The 25,800-nt window shown below is 38.2% G+C and overlaps 1 protein-coding gene across 1 annotated transcript in view; it reads right to left on the bottom strand.

Annotated features, from left to right (window-relative positions):
• LOC149820153 (putative RNA-dependent RNA polymerase 3) overlaps positions 1-25,800 on the bottom strand; it is a 141,068-nt gene that overhangs the window by 68,915 nt on the left and 46,353 nt on the right. Inside the window, exons 6-8 of the mRNA XM_089981753.1 lie at positions 16,892-17,087; positions 16,714-16,801; positions 16,496-16,609 (exon numbers count right to left, since the gene is read on the bottom strand). Coding sequence (XP_089837879.1) covers positions 16,496-16,609; positions 16,714-16,801; positions 16,892-17,087 — 398 coding nt within the window. The remainder of the gene's footprint in view (positions 1-16,495; positions 16,610-16,713; positions 16,802-16,891; positions 17,088-25,800) is intronic.

Here is a 25,800-nt window from a genome sequence, read left to right as displayed (position 1 = left end):
TGAGAGTGAGAGAGGGAAAAGAGGTAGCGAGAGAGGGATGGAAGAGGGGTTCAGGGGTCCCCCTTTGTAGGAGGGTGGCCTCCCGAAAAGGAAGGAAACCCTACCCCTTCCCGGCGGCTGCGGTGTGCTCCCCCACTTCCCCATCTCTTGACGTGTTAGGGTTCAACTGAACCCTAACACGATTTATCGGGGGAAGGGGTTTTCCCCCTTCCCGTATGTTTTTATCGAGCAACCCATATCGGGTTGCCCTTTTAACCCTTTTTTTTTTCTTTTTGCAGGGTGTGGGCCGGATCCGGGTCCGAACCGCACTCGGAATCCAACAATGTGTTGGATCCGGGTATTATTTAAAGATGTGGACCCATAGTTGGATCCAAAACCCCACCTGATGATATATATATATATATTATTTATTTTCTTATTTACGTATATTGATATTTAATAGGTTTAGCTGTATAAGAGGTATCACTTAAGTATGGGTTCTGGATCCGAAACTTGGATCCGTGCCCAAATCCGCCTATATTACGCCTAAACATTAAAATTTTTAATGGAAAAATTGCGGTTATTACAAGTTTGACTCAAAAATGACTTGTTATGTGATCTCTAATTATGAGTGTGTCACTCATTTATTTTGGCCATTGATTTTATTATGGATGCTCTTAATTATGTATACATGTGATGGATGTTTAAAGTTTAAAACCATAAGTGTTTTAAGATATATTGAAATTGATAATCTGTTAAATGTTTGTCATTACAAGTCTTATTGCCTCAAGTGTCTTCTCCTCTTATGCCTTTTATCTAAGTGTCATCATACATAGACAAGACATATTTTTCACACCTTTGTGTGTGTTGGTAGCCCTTTGTTGGCTTTGTTCTCTTGGTCTAGTAGTTGAACACATTTGTCTTGAGTGTCATTATATGTAGACATGGCACATTGATTCACACCATTGTGTGTGATTTTTAGTCCATGTTGGCATTTCAACAAAAACACTATTGTTGTTGTTGTTGTTGTTGGCATTTGTGTCCTTGTTCTAGTCGTTGAGATGTATGTGCATGGTTGGCTTCTTTCACTCATTTCAAGTGTCATTTTATATAGACAAGAGATGTATTGTCACACTTTCGTGTGTGTTTTAGCCCATGGATGGCTTGATACTCTTGTTCTAGTAGCTAAACATGCTTGATTTTGAGTGCCATTTTATGTAGACAAGAGATGTTTTTAGTCCATTTTGGCGTTTATTCTCTTGTTCTAGTCGTTGATACACTCATTTCAAGTATTATTATATGTAGACAAGAGGTGTTTTATACACACCTTTGTGTGTGTCTTTGGCCTTTAATGACATTATGTTCTTGTTTTTGTTCTAGTAGCTTATACACTTGATTTATGCGTTTTGGAGGACTAATGAAGTGGTTGCTTGTAGTGGATGAACGATTGTTGAAATTTGCAAAATTTCATTATTAATTTGCTTTTGATCCCCCTATATCATATGGGATTTCCCTCTAAATGAGTTTTTCTTAATCCTTACTACTTGCAAAGAAAAATATTTATGGATAAAAGGATCATATCATTGATATGCATATTTGAAAATCAATTTTACATCTTGGCATTTAACCTATAAGGGAATTCAAATATTTTGTATATTAAGTGCTTATGATTTTCGGCCACCTAGTGAGTTTTTGCACTTTGTAAATATTCGAGTGAGAAATTCCTCAATGTGTAAGGTTCTCTACTCAAATAACATTCATTCTTGATTCTTGGGTGGATGTTTCTTAATTAGATCATGTCCTTGCAAGTTCATGTATGGCATTTGTTTGGCATAGAATTTCTTCTCTCTAAGATGTGAGAGAAATCATTAACTAATATTTTGTTGATAAAATGTCTCCCTATTGTTGATTTATGTGTGTTAAACATGTTTTATTTTATATGCTCTTATACATATTCCCTTGGGAGCAATTTCTTCTTGTATGAACATTGTCTTAGATATATTTCTAATACATGAAATTTTTTACTTGATCTTAATACAAATCTTATATTTTGTGTCTTTCTGCACTTGTGAGTATTCTCCATGCACACACTCCTTACTTCCAAATATTGATAGAATCCTTTGTAAGAATGCTTTTAGGAGCCTTAGTGCGCACATATTCTAAGATATTTAATCTTTTGCATTTGTGGGTGTCCCCTTTGTACCTTTGGGTACTTTTATTCAAGTGTTCTTGGTGTGTCTTTGCACATGTATTCCTTTGGGATGTTTGTGCTTGAAGTGCACATCTTTGAAGGCATTTTTACATGGTTCTTGAAGATTTTTTTGTTCAAATGTTCTTAGTGTGGCCTTTGTGCACTTATCTTTCTTCAAGAACTTAGTGTGTTTTATCAATGTTTAAGTTTAATTCGTGTTTTGCATAATACTCAATCGAAATGCATAAAATATCTTTTGAATCATTGTCCTTCTTAATCAATGTTATGGTCTATTATCCATTTTTTATATCTCTTATTTAATTAAGATACAAAGATACTTTTTACTTGGAGTTCTTTTGGCTTGTTCCAAAGGATCTTCAAGATGGGATGAATGAAGCATCTATGACACATCATGAAAATATCTACTAACTTACTATGAATCCGGGGTCCATTGTGCTTGATACACTCTTTAAATAAATCTGGATCCAAGGATCCAGATTAATATTTGAAGTTCTGATATCGAAGATCCAAATGCAATATTGTGGACCCGAACATCGCCTTAAGCTATACCAATTCTCACTAAAGTGTTATAGAAATTGTCTCATTAAAATCCGATTTACTTCAAGGATCCAAATAGGTTATCTAAGATCCAATTACGAATAAATAATTAAAACCATAAAATATTCGTGTATTACCTTAATGACTTAAAGTCTACAGTTATTTATCTGATAAAAATCATGGTTATTACATCATTTCCCCCTAAAAAGAATTTCGTCCTCGAAATTTCATTGCAGTATTCCCGTGGATATCGTAGTCTGAGGGAGTTGGTATCGACAAGGATGCACGTATATCCGCACAATGAGTTTCTAAGAGACGTTTGTGAGAAATCAGATGTGTGAGTCACCTTACTATCGTAGCAAGAGATAGAGAGAGAGGTAAGAGGGAAGAGAGAAAAAAATGTTGGGCGGCAATGATGTCTTCTCCCCTTTCCATTGATATTTATATGTTGTACGAGTGGTACAATACAGTACAATAGTACAATACAGTACAGTATGTTGTACAATACAGTACAGTAGTACAATACAGTACAGTATGCTGTACAAGTGGTACAATACAGTACAGAAATATATTCATTTACATATACATATTTAACAGCCTCCCTCAAGTTGAGGATGATCTTCAATCATGCTCAACTTGCCCTTAAGTAACCAAAATTGATGACTAACCAATCCTTTGGTGAAGATGTCTGCTACTTGGTCTTCTGATCTGACATACGAAGCCTCAATTTCTTCTGTTTCAATCTTTTGTCTAACAAAATGCTGATCAATCTCAATGTGCTTCGTGCGACAATGATGAATAGGGTTAAAAGAAATATTAATGGCACTTTGATTATCACATAAAAGCAGAGAGAAAGAGATAGGTTCATTCAACTCTTGAAGAAGATGTCGTACCCAAGTGACATCAGCTGTCCCTGCTGCCATTGCCCTGTACTCTGCCTCAGTGCTGGATTTAGCAATGGCCTTTTGTTTCTTACTACTCCAAGTGACAATATTTGGGCCAATAAAAACACAATATCCTGAAACCGACCTACGCTCATCAGGGTCCCCACCCCAATCTGCATCACAATATGTAAGTAAACGGTGTCCTGTAGTGAAGCTTTCATCTTTGTGATAGAGCAATCCATCTCCAATAGTCCCTTTCAGATATCTGAGAATACGCTTAATACATTCCATATGACAATCAGTGGGAGCATGCATAAACTGAGATGCTTGATTTACAGCATAAGCAATGTCAGGTCTTGTAAATGTAAGATATTGCAACATACCAACAATGCGGCGATATAAAGTGGAATCATGATATAATTGGCCTTCTTTTGCACTAAACTTATGATTTAAGACAGATGGGGTGCTGAGAGTTTTACAATTAATCATACCAGTGGTGTGAAGAATGTCAAGAGTATACTTGTGTTGACTTAGAGTGAGTCGATCATCTTGTCTATCGACTTCAACTCCCAAGAAGTATCGCAATGGGCCTAAGTCCTTCATCTTGAATTTGGCCATGAGTAAAGACTTGACCAAGGCAATATGTGCATCATCACTCCCAGTGATAATGATGTCATCAACATATATAAGAACCCAAGTAGTAACATGATCATTCTTATACATAAATAAAGAATGATCAAGTATACTCTTAGAAAAGCCATGCTGCTGAATTTCCATGGAGAAACTCTCAAACCAAGACCGAGATGCCTGTTTTAAACCATAAAGAGACCTTCTCAATTTACAAACCCATGTAGCCGCATCATGTTCACTATATCCAGGAGGTTGCTCCATATACACCTCTTCCTTCAAGTCCCCATGTAGGAACGCATTCTTGACATCCAACTGGCTAAGAGACCAACCATGCTGAAGTGCCAAAGTGAGGATCACACGAATGGTGCCAATTTTGACAACAGGGCTAAAAGTTTCCTCATAATCTTGCCCATATTGTTGTGTGAATCCGCGTGCAACAAGGCGAGCTTTATATCTTTCAATGCTACCATCTGGTTTACGCTTGATCTTGTAAACCCATTTGGAACCAACAACATTTCTATCAACAGGTCGAGGAACAATATCCCATGTATGACATTCATGAAGTGCTGCCATTTCTTCGTTCATAGCTTCAACCCAAGCTCGAGAATGGGCTGCCTGATGGAAAGTAGACGGCTCTTTCTCTTTGGCCACATTGGTTAGAAACAACTGAAAGTCAAGAGAAAAATTGTTGTAACTAACCCAACGATGGATAGGATGCCTTTCATGTGTGGATCGTCGAAGAGGGGGAGCCTCGTGAGATGGAGTTGAAGGGGCTCCTCGACGGGCATAAACCAAACCTGAAAACCGTGAAGGTGCATCCTGGATGATGGAGTTGTCTGCTTCAAACTGAATTGGTTCATCAACAACAGGATCTCTGATAGAGTCATATAGCAAAGTATCACAAAGCCATGGATCATAAGTAGTTTGCTCATATACCTGAGAAGTATCACAAGTGCTGAAATGGTCATCATCAAAAACAACATTTCTAGACACCTTAATCTTACCCAAAATAGGATCATAACATCTATATCCTTTATACCCATCGGCATATCCCAGAAATCTGCACTGAACTGCTCTGTCCTGAAACTTGTTACGTAAAGAATGATCCACATGGACATAACAAATGCATCCGAAAGCATGCAAATCATCATAAGAAGGGTGAGAACCGTGAAGCAAATAATAAGGAGACTGATCTCCTAATAATTCCATAGGCAACCTGTTAATGATATGCACTGCAGTGTGAAAGGCCTCAGTCCAAAGAGAGAAAGAAATATCAATATTGTGCATCATACTTAACGCGGTTTCAACAATATGCCGATGCTTACGTTCTGCTACTCCATTCTGTTGTGGAGTGTAAGGACAAGAGGAGTTACGTGTGATACCATGGTCCTTTAAATATTCACTAAAATCATGAGATATGTATTCTCCACCACCATCACACTGGAAATAAGTGATATTTGAATTGAAAAGGTTCTGAACAAGAGCATGGAATTGTTTGAAAAGTTTGAACACTTCAGATTTAGATTTCATAAAGTAAATCCAAGTGTAACGAGTGAAAGAGTCAAGAAATAACACATAATAACGAGAGCCAGATAGAGATGAAACAGGAGCTGGGCCCCAAACATCAGAGTGAATAATTTCAAATGGCTTGGAAGCTCTTTTATTGATACTTTGAAAGGGAAGTACATGACTCTTGCAGACATTACAACTAGGACACTTATGATCTAATTTGACTTTGGGAATAAAACCCTGAGAAGACAATTTGTCAAGGAACCCTTGACTACAATGACCTAACCGACGATGCCAAGAAACTGGCTTATTACATTGCATAACAGAAGAAGACTGACTCAAATAAGCAGGAAAAGATGGAGACACGGTAGATGACGTCTTCAAAGTCCCGGGGGCTGCTTCGAAGACGTACATGTTTCCGCGTCGTTCACCCTTAGCGAGCATCTTCTTGGTTCGAAGGTCCTTAAGACAAACAGAAGACGGAGTAAATTCCATGGATGAATTTGTTTCATCAACCAATTTAGAAACAGATAAAATGTTTTTCTCAATGGCAAGAGTGAGTAAGACATTTTTCAATGGTAGTGTAGATTGTGACAAAGAGAGAGATGCATTTCCAGTATGAGAAAGAGGGTGGTGGGAACCATCTCCCGTGACAATAGTGCCAGTGCCAATATAAGGAACCATGTTGGAAAGTTTACCTGCATCAGAAGTAACATGTGCGGCTGCTCCAGAATCAATATACCAAACTCCATCATCATTCTGACGCAAATTCATGTTGTTAAATGCAGTCATCAAAATTTGTTGCACATCATGTGGCAACCCTGCACTCTATCCCTGATCAGTACCCTGTTGTGCTCGAAAATTTCCCTGCGGCTGCCCCTGAAACTGTCTAACATTCATCTGTCCAGCTCTTGGTCCTGGCCTCCCTGCCTTGTTGCAATTCTGTGGGTTGTGCCAACAATCTGCTTTCACATGGCCACGCTTGTTGCAATGGAAGCAAGTAGGGACACGGGTACCTCTAGTGGCAGGTGGAGCAGTAGGAGTAGGAAGGAGTCCTCCACGGCCCATATGAGCAGCAGGTGGACGAAATGAGGTAGACCCAGATGTAAACATGACAGGATGAGGATCATCAATAAGATGATCTTGAGTCAAACTAACTTCATACTGTAGGAGTTTGGCCTGTAAATCCTCAAAGCATGGAAGTGTAGAGGCAACCTGTAATGCAGTGCAAAACATACGATATTGGGGCCCAAGGCTTCCCAATACCTGCTGAACAACATCTCTGTCAGAAACAGGATATCCAATAGCGGCCAACTGATCAATGATAATTTTGATATCCCCTAGAAATTCAGTAATGGTCTTAGTTCCCTTTCGCATAGATTGGAACTGCCATTTCAGTTGAAGTGCACGTGATTCAGAAACCTGTGAATAAGAGTGAGCAAGATGTCTCCATAGTTCTGCAGCAGTAAAATGGTCAGAGATAGTTTGTAATATACGATCAGATAACGTGGCAGTCAAATAGGCAACCACAGATTGGTCCTTCTGAAACCAAACATCATACGCAGGATTTGGAATAGCAATGCAACTCACCTTCCCATCATTACCAGTTACCTCTTGCGTAATAGTCATAGGTGGGGCGGGTGATCCCCCATCCAGATGCCCGGAAAGACCATGACTTCGGATAAACGACAGAATTTGGCGTTTCCAAAGTAAGTAGTTATCATGAGTTAATTTGTGAGAAACAAGTTGAGAAAGAAATCCGGGGCTGATTTTAGAATCCATAAGGAAGAAGATCAAAGATGAATCAAACAGCACGACAGAAATTCGTAGGTTGTACGGACAGAACCGTACGGACAGAAATTTTTGAGTTTTGGAAATCACGATTTTTTTAGTTAATCGTGCAGAATGTACGATTTATCAACTATATTGCAAGAAATAGATAAGAAATCACAAGAAGTTTGAGAAAATAGGCACTTTTGAGAAATGAGGGTTCCCAAATTTGGGGAAAACAGAAATTAGGGTTGATAAAATTGGGGATAACAGAATATGTAAGGAAAAGATGCACGATATGAGGAAATGAAGAAACGACGTCGAAATATAGTGATTCAACGGAGAAACAACAGAGAAAAGATGAAAAAAAAAAACACTTTCCTTGAGAACGCCCAAAAACGCACGTCAAGGTCCTTAGGGGCCTTCCAGATGATCGTGATTACCACGCCCTTGGCTCTGATACCATGTGAGAAATCAGATGTGGGAGTCACCTTACTATCGTAGCAAGAGATAGAGAGAGAGGTAAGAGGGAAGAGAAAAAAAAAATGTTGGGCGGCAATGATGTCTTCTCCCCTTTCCATTGATATTTATATGTTGTACGAGTGGTACAATACAGTACAATAGTACAATACAGTACAGTATGTTGTACAATACAGTACAATACAGTACAATAGTACAATACAGTACAGTATGTTGTACAATACAGTACAGTAGTACAATACAGTACAGTATGTTGTACAAGTGGTACAATACAGTACAGAAATATATTCATTTACATATACATATTTAACAACGTTTGGAGCTAAAAGTCGGTCTCGTCAAAAATTCATACATGATTCTTTTGATGGCGAAAACGTACTAAATAACAGGAAAGTCTTAACCTAAGACAATTAGAGTGTATGTTCACTACTTCATACTTGTTTAGTCACAACTGATAGACACGACGTGCTATTCCTTTAGCTTGTTCTTGATTATTGGGTGGAGTTTTCTTTATTTTATCATAATCACAATGTTGTTTGTTGTCCTCGCTATTTCTAATAGGCCTTTTGTCCTGAATAACCTTCACTTATTCCTAATTCTCAAGGTTTTGCGTGGCCAGTTGTCACCTGTCATAACCTTGCTCAAGATGTTATTCTCAAAATGGTACCATCTTTTCACAGAACACCCAACCATATCCTCAAATCAAGGTCTAGAATCTCTCAAAGAGTGGCCCTTCTATTCACACAAGACGCAAACATGTCATTATATCAAGATTTAAAATCAATACTGATCCAGTTCTGCTATAACTAAAGCCAAATCTGTTGATCTCTAATATGCTATATCAATTAATCTCAGCAGATTCTCCTAATTTGACATGACTCTTTATTAATTAAAGATTAACAAGATCCACGTTGGATCACCCGGTCTGGAGAATGCACGACCTCACAAGGAATTACCGTCCTAGATGGTATACCCGGTCTTGGACAATACACTTCCTCACAGGAATTTACCGTGTCTTTGCAGCTGCCCGGTCTTGGACAATGTACTACCTCACGGAGATCTACCGCTCTAGACGGATTACCTGATCTTGGTCAAACATACCCTCACAGTTAATCCTTAATGGAAAAGGTCCTCAATAGGTGCCAAAATAGTGATACTACAAATTACCGCTCTCAAGGTCGGTAATCACCAATATGGGCACAAGCATATATATCATCAATATGCATCATTACTTCATTTGGCACAAAAATCATAAAATTACACATTTCACCATTATGGTTCCATGAATCATAGTTCACTATTGAACTTAAGCATATATTGCATGCTGTGGCATTTCAATCATATCATGCAAAAGCCTATTATCCTACGTATCATATCATTGCCACCAGGAACATTGCATTTTTCAAATCTAACCTCGAAGCATGCGTACCCAAAGCATGGGTTCTATACAATGAGATCATGTATATATCAAGAACCAACTAAACCTCAAGGCACGTAACTTTTACATAGTTCGAGTTATGCAGATAAGTTTCCAATCATATATGTATATGAGACATTCAGATCATTTCCTCATTTTATGTGCATTGATAATTATTACATTATATCACATTCAATTATTTTGACATGAAACACACGCACATATCTACTAAAAAATTTAGTCAAATATCCATAATACACACATCAATCATGTTATACAAGTATGATATATCCATTCAGACAATCATAATTCGGTCATCTACAATGAAATTATATAGGCGTGGTACATCCACCTAGTAGGTTGACACTAATGATTTGTAGATGTGATAAGTAAACAACCTAAAAACTAATCATTTGTAGGCGTGATGTGTCATTCACCTAATAGGTCAAAACTGATCAATTGTAGACGTGAATTTACCTATATGCTAATATGGGCATCACAATAATAAGAACAAGTAACATGATAAATAACAAAACAAAATAACTCATACTCACAAGGCGCTTGTAGGGTGTGGCACCACCGTGATCTTTGATTTATTGTTCTCAAGCTCTGATACCATTTGAAACACCCCGAAATTTTAACCCAAATTTAAGAGGATTTTTTTTCCAGCGGAAACAAGAAATAATATAGGGTTAAGTATTTCGAGACATTACGGTGGAGAGAAAACCCAACACATTTATTTCATTCCATTTATCAATGAAAATCATCAGAGTTAAAATTATAAGAAGAACTCAAACTATCCCTAGAACAATAAATCCAAAATTCTCGATCCGATGCCTCATCCCGCAGTCGCTCAAAAACCTTATTCTTTACCTGAAAAATTAGTAGATTGATTGGAATTAGACTACCACGTCTAAGTAGGAATTACTGTAAATTTGGCAAATATACTAAGTAACAAGTATGCAAGGGATTTGTTTAATTATGGACAATAAAACATAGCATGAGAATATAAACATTACTAAACTACTGCACATTGTTAATTTAAGTTTCTAGCTAGAATATATAAACACTACCAAGACCAAATCAACCATTGCAGGAGTACAGAATTCACCTCATGATAAGGTAATATCATTTGCAGCATTTAAATATATCATGGCCACCGATTCCATTGAATGCTTAAAAGTAAGTGAAGCAGACTATGCAACAACTATAACAGACATATACATAAGCAAGTAAAGCGGATTATGCAACAACAGCAACATGCATAATAGTCATGTAACAACCACAATATGAATTCAATTATCTCATATCTACACCTTTCAATATTTCATTTCATCACAAGCTCAGAACATGCTGGAAGAATATAAACATGTCTCCCTAAAACTCCACTCACTGTGATACCTAGAATGTTCTAATTGATGTTTATCTTTTCTTATCTTATCTTATCCCGCGGGTACACACGGGCCGAGGCAACCATCACAGAAGAGAACGTTCAGGGGTATATTATTCAAAGTTGTTTTATTAACCCGAACATTCTAACTGTGACTGAAATCCCAAGGGAGCGGCCAATGACCGAGAGAAACTCCCAAAGGCCAAAACCAAAACAGGATGCATCCCTAACTTCTGCAGAAGAACATGGAACTACCACCTAGGACACATTTGGTAGTCCGGGTCCCCCAACTCTGAGGACTGGGACCAACGAGTCGCTTTACGCTCGAAGCTAAACACATATCCCCAGAGTTTTGTACCACCTACCCTCTCCAAGGTAAGCCCGAATCTGAGTGGGTTAATCTTTTCATTTAATTATTTTCCCGAAGTATGGGGCATTTCCCCAACTTCTTTCTACTATCATAGTAGTAGAAATCTCAACCTTAGTCATTTTACCAAGGTGCATAGAACAGTTCCCAACCTTTGTCATATTGATTGCATAACCCACTCAAAGTGCTCCGGTGCCTTTAAACCAGTCGAGCAACAAGAATTAAATTCAAGTTCTTATCAGTATTATGATCATTATTCTAAATGCTTTGGTACTTTTAAACCAATCGGACACAAATGCCCCGATATCTTTCAACCAGTCAGGCTCACAGAAATTAACCTTTAATTTTCTCACCAATGTTATTGACATTGAGTACACGTTGATTAACAAAAGTACCTGCATCAGGTACCCAATCCATATTGCCCAATTAGGCATGATTCCCAAACTCCCTATCATTCATTTTGAATTCTCAGTGGACAAGGGAAAGCAAATTCACATAACTTGACTGCATGCAACAAACAATTTCAATAAATGACATTTCATTTATATGTCTCATAGCTCTTCTACAGAAAGCAGTCAAAACTCAGACATTTCCAGATTTGAATGTCAGCAGTTTATATGAAAAAAAATTGAGATAAAACCAAATTGCATATACACCCATTTCTATATCAAGTTACAATTCGATTTATTACTAAAGTGTAAAACATAGTGTTTCATAAATAGGTCACATCACATATATCCAACTACAAGTAGAAAGCCCACCTACAATCTCATAACGAATTACAATTCTTAATGGCAATTTAAAAACACTGTTGGTTTGTTTGTTTGCTTCTTCTTTTTTTTCCAGGTATCTAATATCACCCAGGTGCCAGCAATAACCGACCCAAAGGTTTGGTCAGGAGTTCATTATTTGGAGGGTTTCAGTTAGGTTCCCTTTTCAAGTATCTCACAAAGGATCGAGTATACGGCTTCATATAAGTATTCATCTCATCAAGCACCATTGTGTTATTATCCAAACCTAATCCTACTACTTCATGTAGACAGTGTACAGGCATCACCCAAAATGTGAAATAGAAGTATAATAAGAATTGAGTGAAAGAACATGTAATTTAGAAGTGTGCAGGAATCATAATTATCAATATTAAAATTTCTGGTATTACCCCTTTTTAAGCACCTGAAATCAGTAAATATCATGTATTAGTTCTGACATGGCAGTTCAAAAATTAAAAATCCATATTATCATGGTATGAGGATCGACACCCACAGCATTTACTGCGTGTAACAAACTGCTAGTATTATTCATACACTTACAGACTCTATCTGTGTTATGTAGTTAGCAAGGCAATCATTATAGTCTTGATTTTCTTCTGAGTTTAGTAAGGACTCTGATTTAAAGTTTGAAAAGTAGTTCACCCAAGTACTGGTGAACAGACTCTGTGTACGTATAACAGTGTAAATGGGCATCACATAATTTATCAAAATCAGAAGTTACTGCAATGTTCATATGGGCTGAACACTGATGCCCTACTCATAACCGAGTAACGTACACAGGCTTTTCCAATAACAGCAATCAATGAGCACCAGGGACCCCTAATTAATTGATATAGGAATAAAACACAGTACAAGCTACAACAGTTGAACCTTACAGTGGAAATACAACTTATGCAACAAAAGAAAACCATGAGACTTATCCCATATTACAGTTTATTGTGTTATATAAGTATACTTCTAAAACCATCTACCATAAAAAAAAAAGTTTACTAGGTTCAGTTATATAATCAAATCTATATGAGTATTAACATCCACAAAATGTTTGTGCTTATAAGGAATAACATAACATGTTGTATATTAACTGGATGGGTGGACTATAATGTACATATTACATGATCTAATCTAACGTTGCAAACCATATTGTTTTTTACTTTAAGACCCAACAATCAGATCAGAGTATCTGATAAGGGTGAGCATTAGCAACCCCAAAAGGTCTTTAATTTCAGGCATAATAATGATAACTTCTAAGTTATTATTATTCATCTCTTCACCGACAACAACTAAAACAAAACACAGAACTGCAGCCTACTAGAAACAACAGAATATGCAAGTCCCAAAAAAAATGGAGTAATCGATGTTCTGAATAAAAGACCAGATAGCTTGGATCATTAAGATATAAATAACATTTGCAGGAAAGAAAAATAACACACCCATTCAGTATAGACAGTACAGAACTACAAATCCCCATTTTTTTTTTTAATGAACTGGTCTATTAAAAGAAAGTCGAATGTAGCCATAACCATAAAGGGTCTTGACTACTTTAGATTTCAGTAGGCACACGCCTGATCATATATCATGCAAGGTCCAGCACGATCCAATAGAATGGACAGAGGATTAAAAGAATTGGGATTTCCAAAAATCAGTATATGAAAAAAAAAACCTTTACGATAATCAGTAACCACATAGAACCAAGGTTTTGCACAGCTTCGGTCCACTCATAGGGATTTTATTGCAAACCATTACCTCTTTGGAACAAATACCCCATAAAATCACGATAGACCCTACAAAATCGTTGCCAATCCTACCGTCGAAAATTCCAAAATCCCCAAATCGAAGATTTGGGATTTTCGGCAAACCAAATCCCAAAATTTTTTTTTTTTTGATTTGGGATTCACGACAAATCCAACACATACTAGTAACTTAATACATATGCGAAAAGCATAGTAAAAACCTACCTCGGCAATGCGAAATCCCCAACTTTGTGCGATTGTTTCTCCCTAGCCGCTGTGAAGCCAAGCCCTCCTCACGCCGACTCCACGAACACGAACGAGAGAGATGGAAAAACTGAAGTAACCTCGCTGCCATGCTCGTGTGAGTCGTGCGTTCTCCACCGGCTGGTGTAAGAAAGAAAGGAAATTGGGAGGGAGAGGAAAAGAGAAACGGAAGGGAGTTGAGGGAGACCGAGAGAGAGAGAGGGTTCGGCTAAATGGGAGAGGAAGGAGGCGAGATATGGAAGGGTGCCACGAAGATCGGAAGGGGATCTGCTACCCTCCCCTTCACACGGCGGCTGCGCATCCCCCTTCCTCAGCTTCCTTACTTCCACGCTGTGTTAGGGTTCAAAAATGAACCCTAACACTCGTTTTTATCGGGTAGGGCTTTTGCTTCTTTTTTTTTTGTTTTATTTTACTTGGTTTTAACGTGCTGTCGGGTGCCTATTTGGTTCGGCTGAACCCGAACCCGAACCCGCCACAGCTGGGTCCAAGTCTTGGGCATATCCGGATCCATCTGAGGATCCAGACCCACATCTAAATATTTAACTTATTAAATATTGAGTATAACACGAATTAAAAATGTTGTGGATCCAATTACATTATTATAAATATCTACTAACTTACTATGAATCCGGGGTCCATTGTGCTTGATACACTCTTTAAATAAATCTGGATCCAAGGATCCAGATTAATATTTGAAGTTCTGATATCGAAGATCCAAATGCAATATTGTGGATCCGAACATCGCCTTAAGCTATACCAATTCTCACTAAAGTGTTATAGAAATTGTCTCATTAAAATCCGATTTACTTCAAGGATCCAAATAGGTTATCTACGATCCAATTACGAATAAATAATTAAAACCATAAAATATTCGTGTATTACCTTAATGACTTAAAGTCTACAGTTATTTATCTGATAAAAATCATGGTTATTACATCTTCGTAGGCTTCTTGTGGTGTCTCTTAGTGGACCATTTCTTTATTTCCCATTGCGGAGTTGTGTTTGTCCAATGTTGGACCTTGTGAATGCATTGAGCATTTTTGTAATTCATTTCAACTCACTTTCTAACATTTCTCTACTTGAAGAAAGCTTTGTATGGATTAAAACAGGCTTCTAAAGCATGATATGATAGGTTTAGTATTGTCATAATTGAGTTTGCATATAAATTGTGTTATACTAACACTGCTTTATTTGTTAAGACATCTGATGCAGGTATAGTCATTCTATTATTGTATATAGATGACATGATCATCACTGACAGTGATTGGTTGTTGGCCTATATATCAAATGGACGTTAAATGCATTTCTGGATAGAGAATTAAAAGAAATCTATTTAAATCCACTCCCCGTCCTTGAGGTTCCACCTGGACACGTTCTCTACTTGAAGAAAGCTTTGTCTAGATTAAAACAAGTGCCCAAAGCCTCATATGATAAGTTCAATGCTGTCATGATTAAGTTTGGATATAAATTGTGTTATAGTGACACTGCTTTATTTGTTAAGACATCTAATACAAATATAGTCATTCTAGTGTTGTATATAAATGACATGATCACCACTGACAGAGATAAATAGGGAGTTAGCTACATCAAAAAAGTTCTTAAAACTAATTTTACAATGATAGATCTTCGATTTCTTAACTATTTTATTGATAGCGAGGTAGCATACTCACCTCGTGGGTTTTTACTAACGCAATTTAAATTTGCCATTGAGATTATTGACAAGTCTAGTATTACTGACGAGAAAAGAGTTAACACTCCAAAAGTAATTAATGCAAAAATGAAGATCAATGATAGGGTGATCCTACTCCATATTTTCTCATGCAATTCATATTGCGAGCCAATTTCAACATTCACCAACTATTGAGCGCATGAGTGTTGTTATGAGAATAGTTAGACATATTCAAAAAATAAATCATATCTCAACATAAGTTTGTGGGGGAGTGTTACAGTGTGTTGCACACACGCACACACACACACACACACACACACACACACACACATGTGTGTGTATGTTTCTCCATTGTAATAGGCAATACCCTATAGGGGTATTTTGGTAATTTTGTACATATAATAGGTCCTGCCCATTAGAGGCAGAACTAACCTTGCTATTTTTCTTTATTTGTTATTTTTATTTTCTGTATTTTTTACTCTTTTAGATCATATAGCTGTTGGAAATCCCCAACGGCTATATTTCTAGTCGTTGCCTTCCCAACAGCTATATGGGTCTCTCTTGGCCCTATACTATGTGTATAAATAAGGACTTCTTGTCCCATTATATGTTGTGCATTCCCTAATGCATATTTTATGAATAAAGATTATATTTTTAAAGATTGTTGTGTTTCTCTTTTTAAGTCCCCCTTTGTGGGTTGTTCTTGTGCTCTTGCCCATAGTAGACATTCTACATTTGAATCCTTGAGGTTTTATTACATATCATTCATTAGAGAAGGTTGCCTACTTAAGAACCCACGTCTAAAAGAAATTTCAGAAAACTTTGTGGTGAGGAGAAAAATGGAGTGCAATGTCTAATACACAAAGCTGAATTACAAGTTAATTTACTTTCAGAACATCTCTTGGACATCTTAAAGCCAAATCCTCAGATATAAAACCCGTTCCATCTGTGTGAATAAGAGGCTCTCCATTACCATCAAGGACCACCATATTGTTCTCATCCTGAGAAAAAAATAATCATCATTTATAATTACAGTTTATTCAATAACACCAAAGTAACGTTGGTGAAATTTGGAGAATTAGAAAATAAAATAGTATTGCCTCACCAAGCATGTTATGTCAGCAATAGTTACAACATTCACCACCCCAAGATCAATTGGTAGTTCTATAGTCTTCGACAAAACAAGAGAAAATCTGCATTTTTTCCCTCCATTCAGCAACAATGCGTTCCACTTAAGTGTCAAGTATGATCAACTAATCATACTGATGCACAGATAATATTACCTTGCCATATATTTTGACAAGCTGGAAACTGTATGCACATGCATGAACATCATTCTTGCTTCCCTGATTGATTTATTTGACAGGATATAAAACTCTGCTTGATCAACAGCTGCATTAGACTCAGTACGGACGAAATAACACTTCACAGAAGAATATTTATTTTTCTTTTTCTCCTCTTTTCCACCATCTTTGAAAACTGACACAGTAAAAAGTAAAAATTAGCAAATGAAAGCCACTTTTGAAGCAAGTTTGCGGCAGTAGCACACATCAGTGCAGCAAAAAAATCAACACTAAATGTCATAACAAACCAATGGGTACTTTTTAGATGCTCCAAACCACATAATCCAGGATAGGTTAGTTAAACAGAGATCTTGCATTGATACAAACAATACTTAAAAGAAATGCAGCATTTCTAACTAAGAATATCTAACAAACAGAAACAGTAAAGCATTGACAAACCAAACTTTTTACTAACACTTACAAGATATTAAATCTGATTCTCCGTGAAAAGCAAACAAATCAAGATATCTTTGATTCTGCTAGATAGTGTGATTGAAATGACGATAAAAAACCAGCTATCCTTGCACCAAGTTTGATATTAATGAAGCCAATCAGTTCCAACTATCTGCCATCAGCAAGAACTACACTACCATCTCCATCTTTCACATTTTGTTTTTATCAATACCACTAGAACAGAAAAGCTCAACTAGGGTGCTCATCCAAATTGGGCCATCAATCTCGAGTTTTAAAATCAGTACCTCATCACATTTACACAACCTCTTTACCCTTCCAAATCTCCTAGTAAATGTAAATTTGGGTTGTTTTTCACTTTGCTGAAACTTTAAAGCAAACAAAATCTACAATGTCTAAAGTTCAATGCATCACGTGGGCAAGACCCTGACATTGGGAGGAATCATTTAATCCTCCATTGTTTCTTTGGTTCCACTAGCGTCTATCAGTTCTCCATATTCTTCTCCCAACTGAGGAAAAAAGGATGTCATCACTTCATAAGTGATAAGGGCTTCAACCCCACATCTTAGCAATGAATCCTCGAACATTTTCCAACAATATAAGACCGGTCTCCATGCAGGAGACCAGTGCACCACCCAGCTTCTTAGGGGAGGCACATGGCACCCCCAAAAAGAATGTTGCCGCCTTCCCCCCCCCCCATGCCTGAAACAATGCAGCTCCATTGATCTAAATCCAAAACTAAATATCCCAAGCAAAGACCATTTGCTTTACTAGATTGCTTGGGATGCAGACCCAAAAAACCTACGGAGTACCCATCCCATCCACAACTCGACTCCTCGCCATGCTTGGACTCAATGTAAGATCCGGGTTTTTTCAAAAAATAAAAAAACATTTTGGATCAAGGTTGGATCCGAATGGATCTGAGTCTTAACCCCCCCACCCGTATTCTATTTAAACCCTCCAGGGGGGGGGGGGGGGGGGGTCTTTTTATCGCAGGCTCGAACCCCTGAGCCTCCCCCAACTCCCATTGCCTCTCTCCCTCGACTCATCTACGGGACCCGACCCCCTCCCTCGCCGAACTTTCTCGTTGAAGCCCTCCCTGCGCCGGCAACCTCCCGTCTCCCTCTCCTCGACGCCACCTCTCTCCCTGCGAACTCCCTATCCCCCAACACTCCCTCTCACTTGTCGGATGTGCGCCGAAGCTACCGACTAGGCAGGTATGCACTCTGGCCCCCCTTTTCTCTCGTTTTCCATGTTTTTCTTTCCCCCCTCTCTCTCTCTTTGGTTACGCCGACAGGAGGGGCGACCCTCCTACCCTCTATTTGTTTCCGGTAAATTACGGCAGAGGAGGGGCGCCACCCCTCCTCCCTCCTCTCTCGCCTCCATGTTAACCCACTGCAATAGGGAAACGCCCTACTGTCCTCTCGTCTCCTCGTTTCCTCTTTTAGTAGAGGAGGGGCCCCACCTCTCTCTCTCTCTCTCTCTCTCTCTCTCTCTCTCTCTCTATCTATCTCTCTCTCTCTCTCTCATAGCAGAGGAGGGGCACCATCCCTCCCTATTTCTTCTTTCAGCAAAGGAGGGGCACCGCCCCTCCTGCTCTTTCTTTCAGTAGTGGAGGGGCACCGCCCCTCCTTGTTTCCTCTTTTAGCAAAGGAGGGTGCAACCCCTCCCTGCTCCCTCTTCTTCGCATTCCGTGACTAGGCCAGGCTCGGCCTGGCAGCCGAGCCCCCCCCTCCCCTCCCTTGTTTACATTTTGGTCGGAACCGAGCTCGGCTTAATTAGGACTTCTTGTGACAGGGTAGAAGTGAGGTAGGCAACAACTGTTTCGTCCCTTTTAACCCATGAAACATATTCAGTATTTCTGATATAAACCACATTCACTGCACCCTTTGTCATCTCTATGCTACTGCATGATAAACTCTGATGGCATTTTAATTGATCCATCAAGATGGCCAGATAAATCATGACTTTTAATAAAGGGGATAATCTGCCTTTTCCAAGTAAAAAAATTACTATTATTCAGTTTCTTTGAGACAAGTTGAGGTAGGAAACTAGAGGACAACATGGGTTGTGGAACATTAGTATCCACGAGAAGAAGTGAAGAATATGGTGACAGAAAAGGTAATGACAAAAAATGCTGAAAATAAAATCAAGGATGATGGCAAACTGCCGTTGAGAAAAGAATGAAGAAGATTGTTGTTAAGAAACAAAACAGCAAAAAATGATGACACAAAATGCTAAAATAAACTCAAGAATGAAGAAGACTATAGAAATAAGGAGAAAATAGAACCAAAACTTTTACAACATTACAGTTTGAAACAGATCTGCGAACAGATATTAAGAAATCAATTCATGATACCAGCATAGACAGACTCAAACCAACAACAACAACTACGCCTTCATCCCAAAATAATTGGGGTCGGCGATATGAACCAAAAAAGAAAATCATTATGGGTCTTCAACATGAATCCTTCTCCTCCAATCATTTCTATCCAATGTCATGTCCTCGGTGAGGTTCAAAGCATTCATATCTTTTCCTATCACCTCCATCCTGTTAAAATGTACCTCATATATATATATATATATATATATATATATATTACATCAATACCTGATAAGGGTATTTTTGTAATTTTACATAGTTGTTTTAGAAAACAACTATTTTGTTTAAATGTAAATTTCTTTATTTATTTTTTTGTTTTTGTATTTTTTAGAACCAAAGAGGGGGCTCCAACCATAGAGTCGTTGGAGCCCCCAACGGTCACAAATGTGACCGTTGGGGGCTCCCAACGACTCCATGGGAGCCCCCTTTTGGCTCTTCTTTTGAGGCCCTTTGGCCCTCCTTTTTCCTCCTCTCCCTCTTGTATAAATAGGGGTGAACCCCTTGTGTATTTTTATTCTTGAGAGCTTTCTCTCTTCTCAATAAGAGGCTTTTTATATTGTTGCCTTCTTAAAGGCTTGTGCTTGTATTGTCCCTCTGTGGACTTGTGATATTGTCTCTTTTATTCATTGTTGTAAGTGCTTGTATGCACTCTTTATATTTCCGCAATATCTCATTACATGGTATCAGAGCCACTCGATTCTTGAAGGAAAGGTGTGGTTCGTGTATCTCATATTTAGTGGATATCTTCTCACTTCTTGGCAACATCATGGAGGCAAAGATTGACCTATCTTTCAAGCTCAATGGAAAGAATTATATGATGTGGGCATCGGCAATGGAAAATAATCTCAAAGGAAAGAAGCTTTGGGGTTTATGGGTACCGTTCCGGAACCTAAGCTTATGCTCACAAAGGACGAAGAAGGTCAAGAAAAGGCTCTTGAAGGAGATGCTCGCCTCAAGGCCATTGAAAATCATCAAAAAGAAGTGGAAGATTGGGAAAGCAATCATGCAAAAATCCTTGCGTGGTTTATGAACAATGTGGAGCTTAAGGTATGTGCTAATATAGCTAAATTTCGTAGAGTCAATGAGGCTTGGTCCTTTATGAAGGGTATGTATACCCAAAATGATCTTGTGAGAGCATACTTCTTGCAAGAAAAGATTAGAACCACCAAGCAAGGTGATTCTAGCATTCAAGACTATTATAGTTCCCTAAACCCACTATGGGATGAATTGGCTCTTTTGGAGCCAAAATGGGTTTCTATGGAAGATATTGATTTAAGGCAAAAACAAATGGAACAAGAGTGATTGTTCAATTCCTTTTTGGGCTACGTCCCGAATTTGAGCAAGTGAGATCCTCACTTCTCCATAGATCTATTTTTCCTCCTATTGAAGATGCTATCGCCGAAATCACTCAAGAGGAGACAAGGCTTGGCATGAGTAAGCATGTTGATGAAGTCCTTGCCGTTTCAAAATCGGGTAACAATGTTAGAACCTATAAACCTCCTCATTTTGGGAAACAAGGAAACTACAATGGAGGAAGAAAAATTATTGTTTGTCATTATTGCAATGAGCCGGGTCACATTAAACCCGCTTGTCCAAAGCTTATTAGAACCTTCAAGCCTAAGGTGGCCTCTCTTGACGAAATCACCACCAAAGAAGATGAAGGCAAGAACAATGACATCAAAGAAACTCTTGGACAAATATCTATGGCTCTCCAACAAATACTAAAAGTTTCTTCTTCCACATCGGGTGCGGCTATTGCCTCGACATCATCACCCGGTACGTATTCTTGGATCCTTGACTCTGCAGCTTCTTTTCATATGACCCCCCATGAAAATGCACTTATTGATGTTTGCACCAATTCAAAGGATTCTTGTGTCTCTACGGCCGATGGAACATTTTTAAAAATTTCAAGTATTGGCTCTTTTAAAGATTCTCAACATTTTTGTGTTCCAAAAGTAAGAGTTGTTCCCAAACTAAATTTAAACCTATTTTCGGTTTCTCAAATTGCCGACCATGGATGTGAAATATCTTTCTCATCTAATGGTTGCTTTGTGCAGGATCTCCGGTCCGGGAAGCGGATTGGGCAAGGCCATAGAAAGGGAGACCTCTATTATATGGACCATCTTGATCTCCCTACAAATTATTTTTGTTCTCATGTCCAAGAAAAAAACATGGAAACTTGGCATAAAAGACTTGGTCATCCAAGTTATTCCAAAATGTATTTATTTCCTTTTGGAAACAAATTTTGTAAGGAAAAACAAATTAATTGCAAAGATTGCATTTTTTGAAAAATGAAGTCTATTCCATTTCCAACTAGAAGTTTTCTTTCATCAAGACCTTTTGAATTGGTGCATTCGGATGTTTGGGGGCCTTCTCCGGTTATGTCTAAAGGGGGCTATTCATATTATGTTACGTTTATTGATGACTTTACTCGGTATGTTTGGATTTATTTTCTTAGTCATAAATCGGAAGTATTTACTTTCTTTAAAGAATTTCATAAAAAAGTTCAAAATCAATTTCAAAATAACATGTCTATTTTAAGATCTGATTCTGGTAGCATATACTTATCTCACGAATTCCAAAACTATTTAACCCAAAATGGCATTTGCCATTAAAAGTCATGTCCTAGGACTCCCCAACAAAATGGCCTAGCGGAAAGGAAACATAGGCACATTATAGAAACCGCTAGAACATTTCTTGTTTCTAGTAATATTCCAAAGAAGTTTTGGCCCGAAGCCGTTCTAACCTCAACCTATCTAATCAATAGAATGCCCTCTTCTCAGTTAAAAAATGCTTCTCCGTATGAAAAACTCTTTAAATTTTCACCCGATTTCAATCGTCTTCGTATTTTGGTTGCAAATGTTTTGTCCTATTACATAAAAGAGATAAGTTATCTCCAAAAGCAATTGAATGTGTTTTTCTAGGATATGGTGAAAATAAAAAAGGGTATAGATGTTATGATTTTAAGAATGATAAACTATATATTTCAAAAGATGTAACATTTCTAGAAGAAGAGAACGGTTTTGATAAAATAGAAGAAACAAATGAAATTGATTATATATTCTTATATGATCTTATTGATAACATACAAGAAGATTTTCTTGAAAACATAAACGATACACGTGAGGTATCCCATCTTGACATAACACCCTCAAATGATAGTGATTCAAATATAAATGTTCATGATAGTGATACAAATATAAATGTTTACTCAAGATGGTATCAGAGCTTGCTGCAGATAGCTGTTCTAAGTCTGGGATTTCTGATGACAAGAAAGTAGAGACTCCCGAGGTTATTAAAGCCAAATTACGGTTAAAGGATGGGGTTCTTCTAGAAGATCCCACGCCTTAGAGACAACTCATTGGGTCTCTTACCTATTTAACCATCACCAGACCAGATATCTCACATGTGGTTCACTCTGTTAGCCAATTTCAGCATACTCCTACCACTGTGCATATGAGTATTGTTCTCCGAATCATCCTACATTCGGAATACCATCAATAAAGGGCTTTTTCTATCCTCCTCTTCTGCCTTAAATCTTCTTGCTTATACTGATGCCGATTGGGGAGGTAATCCCAATGATCGAGTCTCAACTACTGGTTTTTGTGTCTTTTTAAGGGACTCTTTGATTGTCTGGCGATGCAAGAAACAGCAGAAAGTTTCACTATCATCCACTGAAGCTGAGTATCGGGCTATGGCAACCACGACAATGGAACTTGTATGGCTTCGCAGTCTGCTTAAAGACATGGGGGTTGATATTACCAAAGCCTCAAAATTATGTTGCGACAACAAGAGTGCCATCTACATTGCGAGCAATCATACCTTCCATGAGCGTACAAAGCATATCGAAATGGACTGCCACTATGTTCGTGACGAATTCTTACGAGGAACTATTGTTCTACCATATGTCACTTCAGAATATCAGTTGGCGGACTTCTTCATTAAAGCTCTTCCGGCTCCCCGCTTCATGTTTCTTCTTGGCAAACTTTTCGTCTTTTCGCCGTAAAGTTTAAGGGGGGTGTTACAATGTACCTCTATATATATATATATATATATATATATATATATATATATATATATATATATATATATATATATATATATATATTACATCAATACCCGATAGGGGTATTTTTGTAATTTTACATAGTTATTTTAGAAAACAACTATTTTGTTTAAATGTAAATTTCTTTATTTATTTTTTTGTTTTTGTATTTTTTAGAACCAAAGAGGGGCTCCAACCATAAAGTCGTTGGAGCCCCCAACGGTAACAAATGTGACCGTTGGGGGCTACCAACGACTCCATGGGAGCCCCCTTTTGGCTCTTCTTTTGAGGCCCTTTAGCCCTCCTTTTTCCTCCTCTCCCTCTTGTATAAATAGGGGTGAACCCCTTGTGTATTTTTATTCTTGAGAGCTTTCTCTCTTCTCAATAAGACGCTTTTTATATTGTTGCCTTCTTAAAGGCTTGTGCTTGTATTGTCCCTCTGTGGACTTGTGATATTGTCTCTTTTATTCATTGTTGTAAGTGCTTGTATGCACTCTTTATATTTCCGCAATATCTCATTACACATCCATGTCTTCCTAGGCCTACCCCGACTTCTTTTAACTAATATATTTTCCCATTTCTCCATTCTTCTAACTGGAGCATCATTAGGCCTTCACCGAATATGTCCAAACCACCGTAAACGATTCTCTCTCATCTTATTTTCAATGGGTGCAACTCCTACCTTCTTACGTATCTCCTCGTTCCGAATCTTATCTTTTATTGTATTTCCACACATCCATCTAAGCATCCGCATCTCAGCTACACTCATTTTTTGAATATGATGTCTCTTGGCAGCCCAACATTCCGTACCATATAGTAAAGCAGGCCTAATAGTCGTCCTATAAAACTTTCCCTTCAACCGCAATGGCATTCTACAATCGCACAACACTCTAGTTGCACTTTTCCATTTCATCCACCCAACCTTTATCCTATGATTTACATCTCCATCAATTTCTCCATACTTTTGAATGATAGATCCCAAATATTTGAAACAATCATCCACCGGTATTTCTTGCTCACCAAGCTTCACTACACTCCCATCACTACTTTGTTGCTTACTAGACCGACAGACAGAGTCAAACCAGAACTAGATAAATTAACGACACATACATAATATTCACGACACAGAAATTCTAACAATGAACAGACAAAAAAAAATCAAGCTGGTTATACAGAAAATGACGTTTCTGGTCATATATGTGACACATAGAATAGCTACCAAGAAAGAATCAGGCAGCAAGAATATTCACGATCCAGAGAATGTTCAGATTCGTGAACAGAATATAACCATTTTGATAAGAAGAACGATACAAATAATAAGAACTAAAGGAAAGCAAGAAAAGAATAACCCAATATGGAAAACCACGTTGTAGATTTGATTATTGATCATCGCAGGTCTCAAGATGCAGATAGATCACACCCAAACTGATTTGATCATGCTGGAACACGCAGACTGATTACGCCAAGTCTAGAGATGCAGATAGATCACGCCCAATCACGAACCTTGCTCTAATACCATGCTAGAGTAGCAAGATCGTGGGCGTACCTGGTTCGAGGCCAGTTTGGATCTGCAGAAGTGGCAGCGATGATGAAAAACACGTGGAGTGGCTCTGATCTCAAAGGCTGCAACAACAGCCCAGGCATGAATCTGTTTAATATATAATACAACCTCTAATTAGGGATATCATACAAAGGACAAAACAGCCCTTGATTATACAACCAATTACACAGTATGTTTGGGTCTCGGATCCACATCAGACCCAAATCCAAACCCGGGACAATGCAATAAAAGATATAATGTGTAATAACCCGACAAAAAAAAAATTGTTTGGATCCGGACCCGAAAGGGAGGCACCGCCTCCCGTGTCTTTTGAAGACAGCGAAACAGAGGTTTCAAAGAGAACCCCCGCCCCCTTCTTCCTCTCTCGTTCTCTCTCCCCGACTCGGCTCTGCACTCTCTGTCGCTGGAGACCTCCCTCCGACGCCGTCGTTGCTGCCACCTGCGACCTA

Source organism: Nuphar pumila, chromosome 12 (genome assembly GCF_984573655.1).
Source record: "Nuphar pumila chromosome 12, dmNupPumi1.hap1.1, whole genome shotgun sequence".
NCBI lineage: Eukaryota > Viridiplantae > Streptophyta > Magnoliopsida > Nymphaeales > Nymphaeaceae > Nuphar > Nuphar pumila.
Note: the sequence above shows the minus strand (reverse complement) of the source record. Positions and strands in the feature narration are given on the sequence as shown.